Genomic DNA, 20120 nt, shown 5'->3' with positions numbered 1-20120 from the left:
TACTTGTTTGTTATGCAGGCCTGGGTTGACCTCAGACAGAGGTTTCCTGAACATCAATGTGGTGAGATGCATGAATAGTGGAGGAACTAGTAGGAGGCAACTGCCCCCCACAGCAGCCTTTAGGTGTATGTGTGGTGCCTGTCACATGGAGCTGGAGAATAAGTCTGTTCCACATTCACCCAGAAATGGTGGCTCCTGTCTGCTGGACTGAGCCCAGTTCCCTGCTCCAAGTGCTACAACACGGTACACGGGGTCACCTCCACCAATGACCCATCGCCCCCGTAACTGCAAAACCTGGCTCTGCCACTGTGCATGACAGCAGGTTATTCTGGTGATCTGGCATTTACATATTTGGGCAAGAAAGCACTTTAGTCCCTCCCAATAATATAGCTATCAGTGGGGTATCTGTGTCCATTTTACTTTAGGAGACCCAGCCTAGCCTCTACGGCCCTGGCTCATGAACACATTTCCTTATTTCAGAGCATCTGGCAGAAGAATGTTTAATTACATGCTGAACAGCTGCAGGGTGGTGGTGTGGTGCAGTGCAGACTTCCCCAGTGCATTTCCTTCAGGTCAGGTGTGGTTCCGCTGGTGAGGCCTGCTTTGATTTTGCTCCAGCCAAGTTCAAATGGGCTTCTACTATTAAGAAGCACCCTCTTTGTAGGATTCTCATTTATTTACCAGAAAGTCCGCCACCAAGTATAAACAAAACCTTTGTCCCAACTTCCTAGCTGAGAGACTGAGTCAATCCCAGGTGATCCCACCTGAGTCCACCGCTTGCCTCCATTCAGGCTCTTCACCTGGGTCCTCTATGCTTAGGGTCTCCATGCCTGGAGTCATGTTTCCTGCTGCTATCTGGATAGAGTTCTCCTCTGGAATCAGGATTCGTGGAAGTCTATTAAGGGCAGCTCTTCCCAAGAACAGTTTGTAGGTCTTGACAGGCCAGACTTCCTACCATTGTTTGGGGGGCTTCCCCTGCTGAGGCCAAGCCCCCCTGGATGCCTACCAACTGCAGCTCTCTCTCCAGAATTCTTCCTGCTCTGCTAGGCTCCCCAGAGAGCTCTCTGTCTCCAAGCTGCTTGCCGTGGGAGACAATTTTTTGCTTTACTGCACTCTCAAGAGTGTCCTCTCTCCCAAGGAGTGCCTCCTCTAACTGAGCTTGGCTGAGCAGTACTAGACTAGGCCCAGGTGCATGTTTACTAATGAACTGTTAATTGGCCACCTGGGCAGTCATCTACCCTGGGGTTGGCCTTAGGAAGGCAGTCACAGATAGACTACGGCCCTGATTCCCCTTAAAGGGCCAGTGGTGGAATGTGCATTTGGCCAACAGACGGCAAGATGGTACTGCCTGCTGACCTGTTCAGATGCCACCGTGTATAGTGCCATTCATGTTATTGCTGCATACTGCACAGTATATGTGAGGATAAGATAGAGAACTTTCACTAGGAGTGGGTGCTGGTTTACAGGCCAGCATCCAGCAAGTGTGCACCCTGATAAGAGGGGCTGGGTCCAAGAGAGGGAGAGAACAAGTAAGGGATGCCTTGGTGTGCCAACACTCTTACTTTGCAGTAGGAAATGTGACAATGTAGTGTTATATGCAGTGTTATTATAGCCATGTCTGTCCCAGGATATTAGAGAGACAAGATGAGTGAGGTAATATCTTTTATTGGGTAAGAGAGACAAGTTTGTGTCTCTCACCAACAGAACTTGATCCAGTAAATGAAAGTACTTCACCCACCTGGTCTCTCTACTGTGGAGTTATGCAGTTCACCTGAACTACATATAGCTATTTATCTATTCTTAACCTGTGACTTTATTAAAAGCATTGGTTTGAACTTCCTGTCTCCTTATTGTTTCCCAGGCATTCTCACAAATTGTGCTCCTTACTTACCTCACAGCACGGGTCCACCAGAATCTTGGTGTGAGTCTCTGACCAACTAGTAACACAATAGGAAGTGGGTTCCCTGGATGGCATGTTGGTTCAAGAACTCTTCTAGTGCTGAGTAGAAATGTAGCAGGCTATGTAGAATGTAGAGTTTAAATTAGGGATCTAAAATTTTAACTGGTTAACCAATAAACTTGATGCTTATCAGTTTAACTTAACTATTAAATCTGGCTGCTGCCCCACGTGCCTGGGGTCCTGACTGCTGGGATGCCAGGTATGCTGGGACCCCGAGTGCAGGACTGGCAGCCAGGATCCAGGCGCACTGGGATCCCAGGTATGGGGGCAGCAGCCGGGATTCCAGGCATGGGAGTGGCAGTGGAGCCCTGTATAAAATATGGCAGTGGCGCAGTATCTCCCCGCACCCGTAAGTCCCCAGTTTAACCAATAGAATTGTAATAGGTTACACTGTTACTTTATGTGCTATTTATATCCCTAGTTTAAATGTGAGCGTTTTAGACTGATTTTAAGGGGAGTTTCAGGGGGTCCAATGTAATAAACAAAGCTGTAACTTTTTAGTATCATGGATTATACTAGAATAGCACAGCTAACTCTAAATATGTTGTTTCCAAAGTGAGGTCAGCAAGATGGACTTTTGGGCAAAATTACATAATTGTTTTTACATGTTCATAGTGAAATGAGCGCTCCCAGTGTTGTTACAAGTATTTCTGCATCATTGATCCCAATAGCATCTGGCTGCTTTGTGGTAAACAACAAATGAAACAGAGAAAAATCTTGTCACCAAGATGGTAATAAAATTTCCCTTGTTTGATCTGCTGAAAAGGCGCCGTCCCCCTTAGCATGACAAATCTGATTAATCAGGTAAACTTTATATGGTGCCCTTACGGCCTCCAAGGTCAGGCTTTGGATCATTGTCAGGAAAGGCAAGTTTGAGATGAGCCCTCCAATGAGAACCGTCTGCTCTTCTGTCTAGAAAAGGTCCATGCAAGGAAACTGCTATTCTCAGCTGCATGGAAGAGGTAGTCAGTACCTTATCTTACTCCTTTCATTCTGGTGGAGTACCAGAGTCGACCAGAGAGCGCTCTGCAGTCGATTTAGTGGGTCTTCACCAGACTGCTAAATCAACCCCCGCTGCATCAATCGCAACAGCATTAATCCCCAGTAAGTGTACACATGGACCTAGTGTCCTGATGGACTCAAGAGGTGTGCTTCTGGCATTCTGTACTTGCTTAACGTTCTTGGCAGTCCTCATGGGTAAGCAGCTGCAGGGACATTCATGGATAACAATGGTAATGTCTGTATCAGAGAAGAAAGATCACAGACTCCTAGCCAGCCATAGATAAAAACTGGTTCTATGGACAAAACTTGTCTTATGCTACCCCACTTTCAGTGAGCCCCAAGATTTCTAGTGTAATTTTGTTCAACCTTTTAGTCAAGACAAACATAGCTGGGTGTCTGAGTTCTGCTAGCTTGGTGCTTTGTAGCTTTAGGCAAGTTTAACCTCCTTCAGCTGGAAGATGGGCGCACCCTATCCAACTACAACATCCAGAAAGAATCCACCCTGCACTTGGTCCTGCATTTAAGGGGCGGTAACTGAACTTGCTCCTTCTAGCATCTGAATAAAAATTTCACGGCACCTTGTTCCAATAAAGCTGTTGCATTCACACACACACAAAAAAAGATTAATCGAAGTAATAGTTAACAGTTAAATAAACCATGATGGGTCTTCTTAAGTTAAACATTTTGCCATGCGGGATGCCTTAATAAAGTGGTTGAAAGGTAATCACTGAATGAGCAAGGAGTGTGAGAACTGAGAAGGGGCAGCAGTGGAATTTGAAGTAGAATTGAAACTCTCTTTGGTCTGATGTCCTTCCTCAAATGAGTTTTTTAAGATTGTAAGCTCCTCCAGGCAGATGCTGTCTCTCGCTCTGTGTTTGTACATTGTTCTGTAAAAGCGCTGGTGGCGGGGAAGGAGCTACACTGCTTGGGGCCTTTGGACACTAACAAAACACAAATAATAACATTTGCTTAGGGTGATCAACTTGTCTACAGCTTCATCACTTAGAGTTCTGCTACTTGTTCTACATAAGCAGATTATTTTTGATTTTTGTTAGTATTCTGCTTGGCATCCTTTTTAGCAAGTGCTTTTTTGTTTAAGATCTTTTTATCCCTACCTTGTCTGCACCAATGGACTTTTGCTATATTAGATGGCAGCTTGCCATATTTCTCATAAACGAAAGCTTTTTTCCCAAATAAACATGTTCCTTGGTGTGTGTGTTGCCTTCTATTTATGATTTACTTTCCATTATAAAGCTACAATCTATAATATTAAAAATAATACACAGCCAGATGTTTATCGAAGGTTGAACAGGGTTTTATTGTACTGAGTCTGGCATTTGTGGTTTATATTTCTTTAATCTCTAGTGAAGTGTGCTTCCTCTCCCCCCCCCACATGCCCTTCCCCTGCCCCTGGTACCCATATAGCAGCTGATGGTGATATTGTGAATAGATTTTCTTTCAAGCTTTTCAGTGCAGAAATGTGAAGAGATAGGAAGAACTCAATATATCTTAATGGTGTTTCCTTTAAAAGTGAGTTCGTATTTGAGAAACTGATTGAGCAGGTGTCCTGGTTTACTGGGACTGCCCTAGTGCCTGGTTGCCACCTTACATTACACCTACAGAATATCTGGTCACCCGTTGCTGGCTGCCTCTATTGCAGCAGCTGCTGTTAACTTCAGTGGACTTTGGGTTAGGCCTTTATATAGTTGTGTCCAAGTTACTGTGTTAAGATTTCATCATGTGTATTGCTGCTACACTTTGCCATAGCAGTTTTAGGCCAACGTAGTTTGCATATGATTGTATTCTTTTATTTGAGTGGATAGAATAGAATTATGCCCCAGGGTCAGATAACCATTTCAGATCTGTTAATTAAAGAGCTGTGACTGGCATGCATCATAACACTGGTCTGAAACACCATCTTTTTCTTTTCAGTTAGATACTTCCTCTGCCCCCCCCCCCCTTTCTCCTCGTTTGGCCTGTGGTTGGACTTATGTTTATCAAAACAAACAGCATTTAGCTATAATTTAAAATGCCCTTCAGTAAATGGGATGACAAAACAATAGTAATGCTGTTTATATGTGTGAAGTCAAGTGCAAGGGAAGTCTAAAAGCATTAAGTGTAATGCCAGGGTGGGATTGTCTGGCTGAATAGATACAGCAGGTGTAGATTAAGCATTAATTAAGCAGGTGTAAATAAAGCAGACCTTGCATTTCACAATTTAACATTCTGTAATCAGAGTAGGTATTGCTGTAATTCCTGGGCCAAATTCTTCCCTGCTGTTGTTATTGAAATCTTACCTTTTGCATTTTATGATTTTTTAATTTTTGTTAAGTGTTTACAAGATCTGAGCTGTATTATTGGAGTATGTGTATGCAATGTATGTGTCTCTCTCACACGCACACGCCCCTGCCTTGAGTGTGAAAGCGATGTTATATACACATATTGTAGACATATACTTAATGTAAAATATATAAAATAGATATACATAAAAATATGGAATTCACACAACAGTGTTCTGTCCTGTGCATCAGACATAAGCCCCATCATTAACAAATATGTTTGTTCAAAAATAAAATGTTAACTAACAGTATGTTGGCTAATGTTTTTTATAATTGTGTTCTAGGGAAAAATAACTAGACATCATTACAGGAAGATTTAATCTTTAGCTGCTAGCATTTGCTAGCTTCAGGTTTAGCTAGAGAGAGAGAGAGTCCTGTCTGACCAGCCTACTGATGCTTCCCTAATTGTCACTTGAAAATGAAGAGGAGAAATCTGGTAGCCTTGGAAAGTTATTTATAAAAGAATGATCATGCTGGCTTGTGTTCAGAATCAGAACTCTTTCCTCCCTCCTTCTGTCTAGGCAAGCCACCACATTGAAAAGAGCTCTCTGATGTGTTGTAGGTACATTTGTCTAGTCTGGACTGGCCCATGTTTCTCTGTCAGTTGAAGTCACTCCAAGTGGCTCGATATAGATTTCTGTACTTTTACTTACTAACACTCAGTCTTACAGAGCTCTATAATATATTATCTGCAGTGAGCCGAGTTTGGTCAATGTTGTTCAAAGATAAAATATTCTGTCCTGTTTCTACTTAAAGGGCACACTGTTTAAATGTGTGTTTGGTACACAAATTATTTTAGACTTTTAATTTTAGTGTGCAAGTTGGAAGTTTTCTAATAATACACAGGTTGACTATTTGGAAATGTCTTGCTACATTTTGCTGAATTATTTAATTTATATAGGCCCTATCTTACAGAATCTTGCTTGTGTCAGTAGTCCCTTCTAACTTAGAGGGACTGACTCAGTCATATCAGTAAAAAGAACGATGAGTACTTGTGGCACCTTAGAGACTAACAAATTTGGGCATAAGCTTTCATGGGCCAAAACCCACTTCATCGGATGCATGGAGTGGAAAACACAGTAGAAAGATATCTATATGTCTGTCTATAGCTCTATAGATCTAGATCTATAGATAGATGGATCTATATCTCTACAGAGAACATGAAAAGATAGGGGTTGCCGTATCAACTCTAACGAGACAAATCAATTAAGGTGGTCTATTATCAGCAGGAGAAAAACACTTTTGTAGTGATAATCAGGATGGCCCATTTCAAACAGTTGACAAGAAGGTGTGAATAACAGTAGGGGGAAAATTAGCATGGGGAAATAGTTTCTAGTTTGTGTAATTGTTTGAAATGGGCCTTCCTGATTATCACTACAAAAGTTTTTTTTTCTCTTGCTGATAATAGACCACCTTAATTGATTTATCTCGTTAGAGTTGGTATGGCACCCCCCATCTTTTCATGTTCTCTGTATGTGAAGATATCTATCTATCTATATATCTTCCTACTGTATTTTCCACTCCATGCATCTGATGAAGTGGGTTTTAGCTCACAAAAGCTTATGTCCAAATACATTTGTTAGTCTCTAAGGTGCCACAAGCAGGGCCGGTGCAAGGATATTTTGCGCCCTAGGCGAAACTTCCACCTTGCGCCCTTTGCCCCCACCCCTCCCCCCAGAGCATTGCTTATTATAAACTTTCAAAAATGAATACTGCATAATGTGGCATTGTTCATTAGAATTAATACATATTTGGCTTGAAAATTTATTAATTTCATTATTTAGCCTACATAGTTAATGAAAATAATTTAATAACCTGACAGGATGTGGGGCTGGCTGGCTCTGGGCAGGGCAGGGGATGCGAAGCTGGTTGTAGATGGGGTATGGGGTTGGCTGGAGACGAGGTGCGGGGCTGGCTGCATGCAGGGCAGGGGGTGTGGGGCGGGCTGCAGGCAGGGCAGGGGCTGCAGCAGGGGCTGGATGGAGACAAGTGGTGTGGGGCTGGCTATGGACAGGGCAAGGCGTGCAGCAGGGGCTGGCTGCGGGCAGGGCAGGGGGTACGGGGCTGGCTGCGGGCAGGGGGTGAGGGGCTGGCTGGATACAGGGGTGTGGGGCTGGCTAGAGACAGGGCAGGGGGTGTGAGGCTGGCTGTGGGCAGGGCAAGGGGTGTGGGGCTGACTGGAGGCAGGGCAGGGGATGAGGGGTTGGCTGCAGTCAGGACAGAGGGTTCAGCTGCCATGGATGGAGCTGGAGCACAAAGAGCAGCTGCAGAAGGAAGAGCTGTTGGACAGAAGCTTCTGTGAGGAACCAGCTCTGTCCCATGGAGAGGTACCGCTGCGGGATCTGCATTTTAAATAGCAGTGGGGATGCCCCTGCAGCCCCTTGCCCTCTCAGCCTCCTGGGCACTGGCTCTCTGCGGCTCACTCCCTAGGGGCTCAGCCCTGCTCCTCTTGCCCCCAGTCCCTCATTAGGCCTGGGTGCACAGAAAGCATGCAGCACATCTTTGTACTGTGTTAATAACTCCTGAACTGGTGGGGGCTATGCCTAATTGTTGCCACTATCTCTTTCTTTGCTGGGCAATTAGATGACAATTAACTTGGAATAGCCCAGAGGGGTCAGAGTAGAGAAGGAGGGAGGAGAGACCTTTAGGTTTCAGTTCTGTGCAAAGCCGGTTAACTTTTCTTTTCAGCTGCCTATAAACAAACCTAGTAGAGAAAAGAGTTTCTTCCCCACATCCCCTCCCCCAAAAAATCGGTTATGATTTTAATGGCTCCAGAAGCAAAATAATTCTGTAATCAAAAAGACAAGTTTCCTGCTTTCCCTTCCACAAATATCTATTTCCAACCCAGGTAACTTATTATTTATTATCTGTAGTAACTATGTTCTCACGTTTGAATGATACACTGTAGTGGTGCGGAGTTCTTTGGAAATCCCTCAGCTCTTTTGCGGTGTTGGGAGTGAATGCTAGACCCTCGGTTAATTACGTTTACCTTACTTCACGTGCCTATCTTTTGGTCATTAATTTTTGAAGTTAAATTAGATTTTCAAAACCCAGCTTTAAAATGATGTTCATGCCGACAATTGCAATTTAATTGTCTAAACGGGGAAATTGATGCCTTGAAATTATGGGATCTTATTTCAAAATTGTATTAAAAATGTGGCATTATAAAGAGGAAATATTTTAAAAGGTTTATCCAGCATCCCCATTACTGTTACCCACGATTCTGCTTCAAGCAGTAACACAGGAGGGAGGAGGCAATGGACAGATTAGTGTTCAGTGGTAATTCAAACAAAAAGACATTTACTCTTAAATTATCTCATTGATGCCTAATTGACGATCTAATAGCATGCATCAAGTACATCAAAACTTCGCTGTATAAGCTTGTTAGCATTTCTAAAGGGGACACTGAACATTCCAAACAGTGATAAGTGGTGCCTGCGGGCTCTCGTGCAGGCATGACTGCGGCAGCTCAGACTCCGGCCTTGGCTACACTCACACTTTACAGCGCTGCAACTGGGGTGTGAAAAAACACCCCCCTGAGCGCTGCAAGATACAGCGCTGTAAAGTGTCAGTGTAATCAGGGCAGCAGCGCTGGGAGCACGGCTCCCAGCGCTGCACGCTACACCCGTAAGGGATATGGTTTACATGCAGTGCTGGGAGAGCTCTCTCCCAGCGCTGCCGCTCTGACTACATTCACACTTCAAAGCGCCGCCACGGCAGCGCTCCCGCAGCACTGCCGGGGCAGCGCTTTGAAATTCCAAATGTAGCCATACCCTCACTCTCTGTCCCAGCAGCAACGGCTGCTCAACCATTTTAAAAAAAAATTGAGGGCGCTTTTTGGCGCCCTCAAATCTCGGCACCCTAGACAACCGCCTAGTCTGCCTAAATGGTTGCACCGGGCCTGGCCACAAGTGCTCCTCATTGTTTTTGCTGATACAGACGAACATGGCTACTACTCTGAAACCAGTCATATCAGTTTTATTGTGTTAACTTTCACTATGACTACAGTGTATGAACTCTATGTAGATATGTGTGTACACGTGTATCGATAATTACTCCTTTTCCTTCCTTTCCCTTTCCTGGTTTCCATTAAAAAGAGGAAATTGCAAACTATAAAAACTTTGGAAAGTGATGTTATAAATCCAAGTAAGGTCTTCTGGCATCTATAATTTCCTGTGAGTGATAAGAGTATTAGGCCCGCAGAGTCATGGATGTGGCAGGTAAACAAACTGTCCTGGCCTGCCAGGGGCTTTCCCTAAACAAGCGGCGTCCCAAATTTGGGAAACACTGCTGTATAGGATGTTGATCAGGTGGTTTCGCAGTTTTTTTGAGAGTGTGGGGCACAGTCTGTCAGCCTAGTCTGTGTCATATGTGGATTGTAATGGATTTTTTACCTTTAGTCCTTTTGGTGTGATGTCCAGCTGTTTGCATTTGGAAAGGAAGATGATATCTGTCTGTATCTGTATGAGTTTTTTCATGAAGTTGATGGATTTTCACTTCATATGGCTAAATGCAGTGTCTTGCTACTCTGAAACCAGTTTATTTACTGTTTGTAGTCCTTGCTGAAATGCCACTTATGTTGGCAATTAATGTAAAGCAAATTGATTGGCTTTAATTGATTTGAACTGCTATCATGCTTGAGGTTTTTATGTTGGGAGGAGATATAAAGTGTCTCATATTAAATTTCAGCATGAAGACATTAAAAGTGTAGGCCCAAAGTAGCAGTCCAGGTATGCTAACCTCCAGCAACCTTGTGTTTGATATTGACCAAGCAGAAGTGGTGTATCTCTTAGCAAGCTGTTAATTTTCATTTTTATGTTCGTTTTTATAGAATTCCCCCCACATTTTCTGTTGCATTTTTCAGTTAAAATATCTTCAAAATCTAAACCCTTTTGAACGTATTTTTCTGCTCTTGCAATCCGCCAGAGTAGCTTTTCTCCCCTGTTGTCACAGTTATGCATGATACTGCATTGGTGAACTTGTTATAGAAATGAATTCCAAAGTGCTGTAACTATAAAATGTTAATATTGAAGCAGATTTTTTAATTGTCTTTGCAAATATGCAGATAATGACACTCTTAGTTTCAAAAGATGGCTCTGTTTAGCTACGACTTTACAAGAAGTACTTTAGTGGGGAACAGAAAGATAACCAAGCCCTCAAATTGTTCTTTACTCTTGAACAATAGGTCAGGAAGAGAAAAATATTTTCTTGCACAATTTGTGCAATTGAAATATTAGAGTAAGCGTGAAATAAAATTGAAGCTGAATTGTGGGGACCTTATTTAGGCAAAATGCCTAGTGATTTGCTGGAGTAAGGACCTCGAGATTTGAGCTAGTATAAATAAAATGTAAAAATCTGTCTAAGTACAAAGTAAGCTGGTTAATTATTTTGTAACATTTCCATACAGTACCACCATCCACTTGCTATTGTATGTCCAAGAAATGTGTTTGGTACTGATGTTTCATTTGATATAGCCCCAAACCACTTATATTTATTCAGAAAGTTCAGTAGGAAAAGTTATTACCATTCTCTTCTCACCATTCATACTTCCCCTTCTTTGCTCTGACCATTGTTATTTTTCACACCAGACATACAGGCAAATGCCATGTTCTGGAGCTGTTTGAAGTGCTCTGTAGGGATGTGATTATTGTTCCTGCTGTGTCTGTTCACAGTGGGTCCAATGCAAGCCATATTGAGGTAAATGTAAAGACTCCCTTTGACTTCACTGGGAGTTGGATACAGTCCCATATCATTAGTGAGAGAGATCACTTCAGAGTTAAGCAGAATCAGAATTTTGGCTATTCCAGAGTTTAGTTCCAGGGAAGCCTTGAGTACTGAAAAAATCCACTTAAAATAAAATACTTTTGCATGTTTCTTAAATTGATATTAAAGAGACGCTTCCATTTGAGTCCTGCTACTTTCCTTTTGATTGCGTATGAGAGTCTGGAATCAGAATACCCCAGAAGAATATTGTCAGAATCCTGAGAGACTGATTCTTTTGAATTATACCTTTGTTTAGAAATAGATACTTCCTAGCTCCTGTGTGATAAGGCTAGAGAATACTTGCCATGGAAATTGGTCTAGTGAGAAAGCCTAATGCAATCATATTAATGGAAAAAAGTATTTGTTTGACATTAAAATTTAAATATTTACTATTGGGCTTCATTCCTTGGTAATTTCCCCCCTTTGCCTAAAAACAAAACATTTAAACTTTTAGTATGAGAGCCATGTGGTGGCTATGGGAGGAAAGAATTGCATTCATAGCCGTTAAAATGTTTGAAAAATAAATGACTATTGAGAGAACAGAATGGCTCTCTTCTTTTCCAGAAAGGACAAGAAAAACAATTCCAAGGAGACCCTAAGACAGTCTTGAAATACGTTTTGTACAGTTGTTGAAAATTTTGCAAATGTTATTGCTCTGTGTGAACCGTGTCGATTGGCCCACCGAGCCGCTAGGGGGGTGGTGAGTAGCTACTGTGCCACTGGCTGGCCTGCATCAGGCTGTCTGTCACTGGGGAATTAGCAGAGGGAGGGACACCCCTGCCAGGGCCTTCCCCGGACCAGCAGCAGGGTCTGAAGGGAGCAGCCAGCGGTCTGCGTCTGCCTCCCTCCCTGGTGCTGCCCTGGCTGGGCTAAGGGCCCCGCCCTTTGTACTTTCTGTTCCATCCCTCCCCTTCCGGGGGGTGGAGTAAGCTTGGTCTGCCCCCCCCCCCAGGCTGAGAGAGTGGCTCTTTACCCTCAGGTTCGCAGTGAAGCTACCCTGGCTCCCTACACTCTGGAGCAATAGGGCATTATAACCTGTGTGGTGGCAGAAATAGTAAGTGTAGAGCTTAAAGGAGAAAATACCATTAAAAGTTTATAGTGTCTGGGGTCTGTTTGGCTTCAGGGCAATGAAATTTTCATTATCTACATTAGGAATTGTGAGGCATCCTTAGTATTCACAAACACTGCTCAAGGATAGATCGATACAGTTTGAGAGATAAGCCAAGTGATTTCGAGGGCACCCACTCTAGGCTCCTGGCTCCTCAGCTGTCACCTCTCTTGGGCAGAGACCTTTGTCTTTCTCCCTCTTGACTCCTGACTGGGTTTTCTTCAGGTTGCACAGTTCCCCAGCAAGCCAGACAGCCTAAATGGCCAGTATCTGCACTTCTGTTTTTTCTCCTGAGGTATGAACAGCATAAATGGCTGCAGTTATAAATTATCACACAGCCATTTCTAAGCAAGCACATTTATTCTTAAGGTGAAGGTCTTACAGGGAAAATATATTAAAAACAATCAAGAAATGTATATGCATGCTAATAAGCTTACCAGAGATCACTGCCAACTCCAACAAGGGCTCTGGCAGATGTTCAGTCCTTCAAACCTCACTAAAGGTTTTTCTGTGGTTACAAGCTCATAACAGCTTTTTCTCAGAACAAGCCCACAATGCATAGGTTAGCCTTTCCTTTATACAGCTTGGGTCTTTGATCTTCAGAGACAGTGAACAGGCAATGCGTCAGGCATTGATTCTCTCCTCAGGGTGTAGCTTCCAAAGGTTGGGTCCGGTGGTGGGAATTTGCATTTTCCTCCCTCCAGGTGTTTCCTAGGAAACCCACATAACTTTGTCCCAGAATTTCCTTCTTGTTTGGCACATTGTTTAAAATAGTCCTTTGAAGCTCATAACACTTCCCAGGGTTTAACTTGGCCACATCTCCCCTTAGAGAAATTACATACAGTCCCACAATTGTACATGAACTTTGCATTTGTAATACAATGGACTCCACAGCTATTTAAATATAATTGAATAAGATCTGCAGGATATTGCCATATCTGAACATCCACAGCCTCTCTTAGAAGCCTATTCCAGAGCGTAACTATCCTTCAGTCTTCTTTTCTCAAGATTAACACACTCAGTATTGGGCGGCAGATATAATAGGCCAGGGAAGGCTCTGTCTCCCTGGTTGCAGGTTTGGTGGGGGAATTTTTTGCTTTTTATTATGCTATTCAGTTTCCTGGGTTCATTAGTAATCTCCCAGGACTTCTGGGATGCTGACTAACACATACTGCCTCTTCAGCTGCCCAGAACCCGCATGGAGCATAGCAAAAGCTCAGGTTCTTCTTCCGGAAGAGAGAGGAAGAGAAGAGCTTTTGAATTTTCGCAGGGCAGCTTGGGATCTGCAGAGGGGAAGTGTGGCTGCGGGGACTCCGGCCAGCCCAGGGCTCCTCCAAGCAGGTTGGGGGCTTGTGGCTCCGGCTGGCCCGGGGCTCCTCTGGTTCACGGGGGAGGATGGGCAGGGAGTCTCAGGGCTCCAACTGCAGATGAGGGAGGGGGTCTCAAGCTGCAAGGGGTCTTGGGGCTTCAGCCATGGAGGGAGTCCAGGGGGTCTCAGGCTGTCGGGGGAAGGAGGTCTCGGGGCTCTGGCTGTGTTGTGTGTATTCAGGGGGTATCTGGGCTCTAGCCATGGAAGGGGGAGGGGATCTTGGGCTGTGAGAGGGGCAAGGGTCTCAGGGCTTGGTCTGTGGGGGTTGGGGGCATGCAGAGGGTCTTGGGGCTCCAGCCCACGGGGGAAGGGGCAGGTGGAAGCGGCAGAGCCAGAGTCTAGCCTCCCTGAAGTGGGGCTCCACTTGCTGCCCATGACACTCATGTTTTTTAACTTCTTCTCATAGGTTAGGTTTTCTAAACCTTTTGTCATTTTGTTGCCATCCCCTGGATTCTCTCCAGTTTATCCACATCTTTCTGGAAGGGTGGCATCCAGAATTGGACACAGCCCTCCAGCTGAGGCCTCACTGGTGCCAAGCAGAGAGGAACAATTACCTCCTGTCTTACATATCACACTCCTGTCAATATATCCCAGAATGATATTAGCCTTTTTCGTATCTGCATCACATGGTTTACTCATATTTGGTTTGTGATCGAAAACAGTCTCAGATCCTTTTCAGCAGTACTACTGCCTAGTCTGTTATTCCTCATTTTGTAGTGGTGCATGCGATTTTTCCTTCCTATATGGAGTGCTATGCACTTGTCTTCATTGAATTTCATTTTGTTGATTTCAGACCAACTCTCTAATTTGTCAAGGTCATTTTGAATTCTAATCTTGTGTCGTCCATCCCCGCCAGCTTGGTGTCATCGGCAAATTTTATAAATCTACTTTCCACTCCATTATCCAAGTCATTAATGAAAATATTGAATAGTATTGGATCAAGGACTGACTGCTGTGGGACCCCACTACCTATGCCCTCCAAGTTAGACAGTGAACCATTGATAACTGATCAGAGTGCAATTTTTCAACTGGTTGTGCACCCGCTTTATAGTAATTTCATTTACACTACAGTTCCCTAGTTTGCTTCTAAGAATGTCATCTGGGACTTTGTCGAAACCCTTACTAAAATCAAGATATATCACATATACTGCTTCCCCCCATCCACTAAGCCAATAAACTGTCAAAGAAGGAAATAAGGTTGGTTTGGCATGGTTTGTTCTTGATAAATCTATGCTGGCTATTCCTTAGAACCCTGTTGCCTTCTTGCTGCATACAACTGGCTTATTTCATCATTTTGTTCCAGGATCTTTCCAGGTATTAAAGTTAGGCTGGCTGGTCTATAATTTCCTGGGTCCTCTTTGTTTCCCTTTTTAAACATAGATACTATGTTTTCCGTTCTCCAGTCGTCTGGGACATCACGTATCCTCCAGGACTGCTCACGGATAGTTGCTAATAGTTCCAAGATTGCTTCAGCTAGCTTCCTAAGTATCCTAGGGTGAATTTCATTAGGCGCTGCTGACTTGAATGCATCTAATGTATCTAAGTATTCTTTAATCTGGTCTTTCCCTGTTTTGGCTTGCATTTCTCCCCCTTTGCTGTCAATATTAATTATCTGGTCACAATTAACCTTTTAATGCAGACTGAAGCAAAAGGCAGTGAAGACATAGCCAGAGTAAGGATGGATACTGAATGCCCCTAAAGGTGATCCTGTATGTCAGGGGTAGGCAACCTATGGCACGTGTGCCGAAGGTGGCACGTGAGCTAATTTTCAGTGACACTCACACTGCCCGAGTCCTGGCCACCAGTCCGGGGGACTCTGCATTTTAATTTAATTTTAAATGAAGCTTCTTAAACATTTTAAAAATGTTATTTACTTTACATAAAACAATAGTTTAGTTATATATTATATACTTATAGGAAGAGACCTTCTAAAAATGTTAAAATATATTACTGGCATGCGAAACTTTAAATTAGAGTGAATAAATGAAGACTCTGCACACCACTTCTGAAAGGTTGCCGACCCCTGCCCTACGTCATGCATGTTGGCTGGATGATGTGGGGAGAAGCTTACATAGTCATTGCCTGTGCTGGCACTACTCCTTCTGTATGTTCTTTGAGTAGATGAAGGATTTCAGTCTCCAGAGCTGTTAGCCTGGCACCTTTCACAATGAAGAGATTACGCCCTGGCATTCACTTGCACTCTCGTACTAGTAAGGAGAAAAGCAGAGGGATAAAAAGGATCTTGAGGAAGTTTTGTCCCAAAGCTTTACAGAATTTGAGGCATAGATCATCCATTGTTAGAAGAACCTGCCTTGGTGAAAAAATAAAGAGTAGGCAGACTCCTGGGTAAGCCCCATTGATTAGTGAGAAATTCTTTATCTTCCTTTGGCACACTGCCACACTTGAGATTAGCAGAGGCATTTGAGTAGGAGCTGCCTCAGTATAAATGAGAGAAGGCTGTTGGCAGGATGTTCTCTGTCAGAGGTCCTTGATTTTGGAACTCACTCCCCCTGCATGGTCTGCAGAGCTGATATGTGGTAACTTTCCGGACATACTGCAAACACCATCTTTCCCACTTTGTTAGTGCTATATTTGTAGGAAGAGTTTGCAGGAGAAAGTCTTTTGAGGAGGATGGAATATGTAGAGATCCTTCATGTAGACTCTTGACTGAATTGAAGTCTAGAAGTGTGTCTACATCTGTTCTGGATTTCAATGGGAATTGCATGTACCTTCATGAGAGTAGAATTTAGCCCTAGCTGGTCAAATCTTAATTTGATGAACAGGGTTTTAGTGGCACTACCCTCAGTAGTATTACTGGAAGCTATGTATATATAGATATAGATAGATAGGTTTTGATGTCATTATCTATTTATCTATGAACATTAAGGTAACAAAGAACATTAAGGTTACAAAGTCAAGCACTGAAAAATTAGGATAAACCTAAATTAAGACTGCCTTCTTGAGTGTATGCATTGTGACACAGTCTTTAAATACATGATCACATATTAATTTTTCCTCAGAATTCCTGCATCATTCAGGGGAAATCATCTGTTTCTTTGTAGTAAAACAGGATTTAGAAATCTAGAACCCCTTGCTCTACACCTTCACACTAAATTGAAGATGTTTTGGAAACTTACTAATAATGATACGTAACAGTTGCAAAACAGTAGGGGCATCTGTAGGGGCATCTGGGAGTTCAATGTGCAGACAGTGAGTTCGTGATCATAACTAGCTAGGAGACTGGCAGTTGGGAAGGTGGGTAAAGGAATAACTTTACAGGGCTGCATGGGATTCGTGGAGATTATTGACTACACTACCTCTTTAAAAGTTGATACCATTTTACATCATGCAAGTCTGAAACCTAGTGGTCTACAATGTATCTTGTACAATTGATCATTATTCACTAGTTACAGTTATTAAGCCGGCACTATATTGTGTGATTCAGCAAGAAAATGAGAATGGCGCATCCACTATTATGGCCCCTCCCTGAAACTAAATTCAGTTTCAGTAATTGTACTAGCTGCCATTATAGCAGTATTGGGCAATCAAAGAGAAAAGTAAGCACTGATTACATGACAGTTTTTGTTGTGCTTTTTCAGAGTGCAAATTCACCTGCACCAGTGGTAAATGCTTGTATCTTGGTTCGCTGATTTGTAACCAACAGAACGACTGTGGGGATAACAGTGATGAGGAGAACTGTCTACTTGTAACAGAGCATCCACCTCCAGGCATCTTCAGCTGTAAGTACTTAACTTACCTTTTATGTGTGTCTGTTGTGCACACTGTCACTTCAGAATTTACTTTTATGGTTGTCAGTTGGGTTTACAGTATGTTTTGGGAAGGTGGTGGGTGAAACAGGAATTAAAGATTGTTTTTCTTCACCAACAGTAATTTGTAATTTGCTTTCTCTAAGCAATAGCTTCCTTCAGTCAGGAAGTTTCTAACTCTGGAAAGTGATAGCATCTTTTTTTCAGTACTGCAGCTATTCACAGGACAATGAGTTCTTATGGGACATACAAGGTTATTGCCAGTTGTTGAGAAAATTTGTTTCAAAAATATACAATCTGCATTCATTTATTTTACTACATTCCTAGAAAAATTAAATGTTATGTCAATTTCCAGAACTTAATTTGGCTGCATGTAGAAATTGTGTTTTATGCAAATGAGTTTATTTTTATTCTAAAAGCAATGCCTGCTTTCTGACAAGAGTGAGTCTATGTGTGTGTTTGTGTGTCTGTGTAAAATATTTTAATTTCCTATTCTTTGAAATATAATAATCTCTTTGCACAGAATGACTGACATTCATTGGCCTCTGTGTATATTTCACATTGACCAGTGCACACTAAGATGTATTCTTATGCCTTAATGCTTTTTCATATTTTGGCATTGAAAATTGTTTGGTTGTAAATCTATTGTGCATACAGAGCTATACCATTTTCAACACCCATTACAGAAAGCTTGCTATACCCCAGTGGAATGGGTCAGCTAGCACTTTTTCTTAATAGTTTGGTCCTGTTATACAGTACTGGTTAAGCCATTTCAACTCAAGTTGAGAGGACGGATTAGGGCCGGCCATTTTCAATCATTTTATTAAACACACAACTTTTTCTACATGCCAAACCCTAATTACTGTGTGCAGACTGCAGTGGCAGGTGCAAATCAGATGGTTATATGTGCTACGTGGTATGCTTGTGCAAATCCAAGTATTGGAGTTTTTAAAATTACATGTCATAACTTGCACAAGTATTAGGTTTTCGACCATACCGCCTGGTTGAAAAGGTACCTTGGTGGCTCTGGTCGGCACCGGTGTCTGGGCTGTTAAAAGTCTGGTTGGTGGTGCTGCAGGGCTAAGGCAGGCTAGTCTGTACCTGTCTTGGCATCGTGCTGCGCCCCAGAAGCGGCCAGCAGGTCCGGCTCCTAGCTGGGGGCATCACAGGGCTCTGCGTATTGCCCCACCCCAAGTACCAGCTTCGCACTCCCATTGGCCAGGATCTGTGGCCCAAATGGTTGGGTCATGGTATGCACGACTACTCTTTCTGTGCTATACTGCAGTTGTAATCATCCGTGCTATATATGGCATGGAGGAGCTGCAGGCTCCATGACTCTGGAATTTGCTGCCTCCTTGGTCTCTCAGATCCAGGATCTATTAACTTTCTGGTCATACTTTAAGGCCTGCTTCTTTTCCCAGTCATTTGGGGGAAGGTGGTTTATAAGAGGGAGCATTTCATTCATTGCTAGGGGTGTTGTGAAGGGGGTTAACTGTTTATTTACCTATAGTGGAATGGACAGTGCATTATTTGTTATACTGAATATTATGAGGTTGTCAATTTTAATTGTTGTAAGGACTCCTAGAGCCCAGGATGGGAGCTTGTTAATAGAGGAACATCTGTTTTAAATCCAAAGAATAAATAAAAAGATTTATGGGGAAATAATAATCTCAATGGAGAACCAAGGAGAAAAAGATAAAAGCTAATAGTCAAAATAGTAGTTATGAACAACGCTCAAACTAATTGGGATTGGTGGTATTTGTCACCAACTGGTCATTAAATATGCTCTTATATGATACAAATTAGTACCAGTAGTGTTATGTAACAGAACATTATTCTGAATAAGGCAAGAGATCTAGTAGTCTGTTAGCTTTCCAGCCTAGGAAACTAGCTTCTAAAATAGTTGTTAAAGTGAAGTCCACAGGCTCTAAAGAGATGACATTTTGAATTAAGGGAGATTTTGCATGTTTCTGCACAGTGTTTTTAATAGGAACCCCTATCAGATATTGTGTGGGCTTGAAATAACACAACAGCTAATATTTCTAGTGGCCCTCATATCAGTGACTGAATGGTAATAAAAGTAACACCACTGCTCACCAGAAGTGTTTTCAGAGATTTATACCATTAGTATCACTATGTCACCTGTATTGTAGGATCTTTTGGTTGCTCTGCACCACGTTCCATATAATACACAGAAAATATTACTGAAACAATATGTAAATATGTTGGAAATCTCTGTCTTGATCTAAATTCCAGCAGGATTGACCTCCTCTTTTTCTCCTGGAGTCACTTTATCTTTAGGTGGTGTCACCTGGCACTAAAAAGTGTTAATGACTTCCCACTGCTGTATTGTATTTAAAAGTGACCCTTCTCTTTTTGTTTTGACTTTTTCTGTACAAACTATGTTTGTTTGACTTCACAATAATGCAAAAATAACACTGCTATGAATGTTCTGCTTTAATTTGTTTAAACACTCAGTACCTCGACAACAGTAATCCATGTTAGGATGTGCATTCCTTGGCTACTGATGACATGTATGTCAATAGTCAAGCATTGAACACATTGTTTTTGCTTATTGCTTGATCTAGTTATGTGAAATTGATAGAATGATTTGTGGAGTACGTGTTGCCTGGACTCAGTGATGGCAGAAAAGATTGTGCTTGAACATTTGTAATAGGATAAATCTGCTACCACAACCTGATGCCAGTGTGAACTCTACTATAGATTTGGCCTTTCCAGATACTGTTACTGACCTTTTTTTTGTGGTCACCCACAACACTGAGAATAAATGAGTGCAAAATGGCAAAGACAG

At 42.6% G+C, this 20120-nt stretch overlaps 1 protein-coding gene across 1 annotated transcript in view; it reads left to right on the top strand.

The window, feature by feature from the left end:
• Positions 1–20120, top strand: part of LDLRAD4 (low density lipoprotein receptor class A domain containing 4) — a 430910-nt gene that overhangs the window by 219116 nt on the left and 191674 nt on the right. Inside the window, exon 3 of the mRNA XM_030552690.1 lies at positions 17141–17281. Coding sequence (XP_030408550.1) covers positions 17141–17281 — 141 coding nt within the window. The remainder of the gene's footprint in view (positions 1–17140; positions 17282–20120) is intronic.

Source organism: Gopherus evgoodei, chromosome 2 (assembly GCF_007399415.2).
Source record: "Gopherus evgoodei ecotype Sinaloan lineage chromosome 2, rGopEvg1_v1.p, whole genome shotgun sequence".
In the NCBI taxonomy this organism is placed as follows: domain Eukaryota; kingdom Metazoa; phylum Chordata; order Testudines; family Testudinidae; genus Gopherus; species Gopherus evgoodei.
The sequence above is the reverse complement of the archived record's forward strand: the minus strand, read 5'-3'. Positions and strand labels throughout refer to the sequence as shown.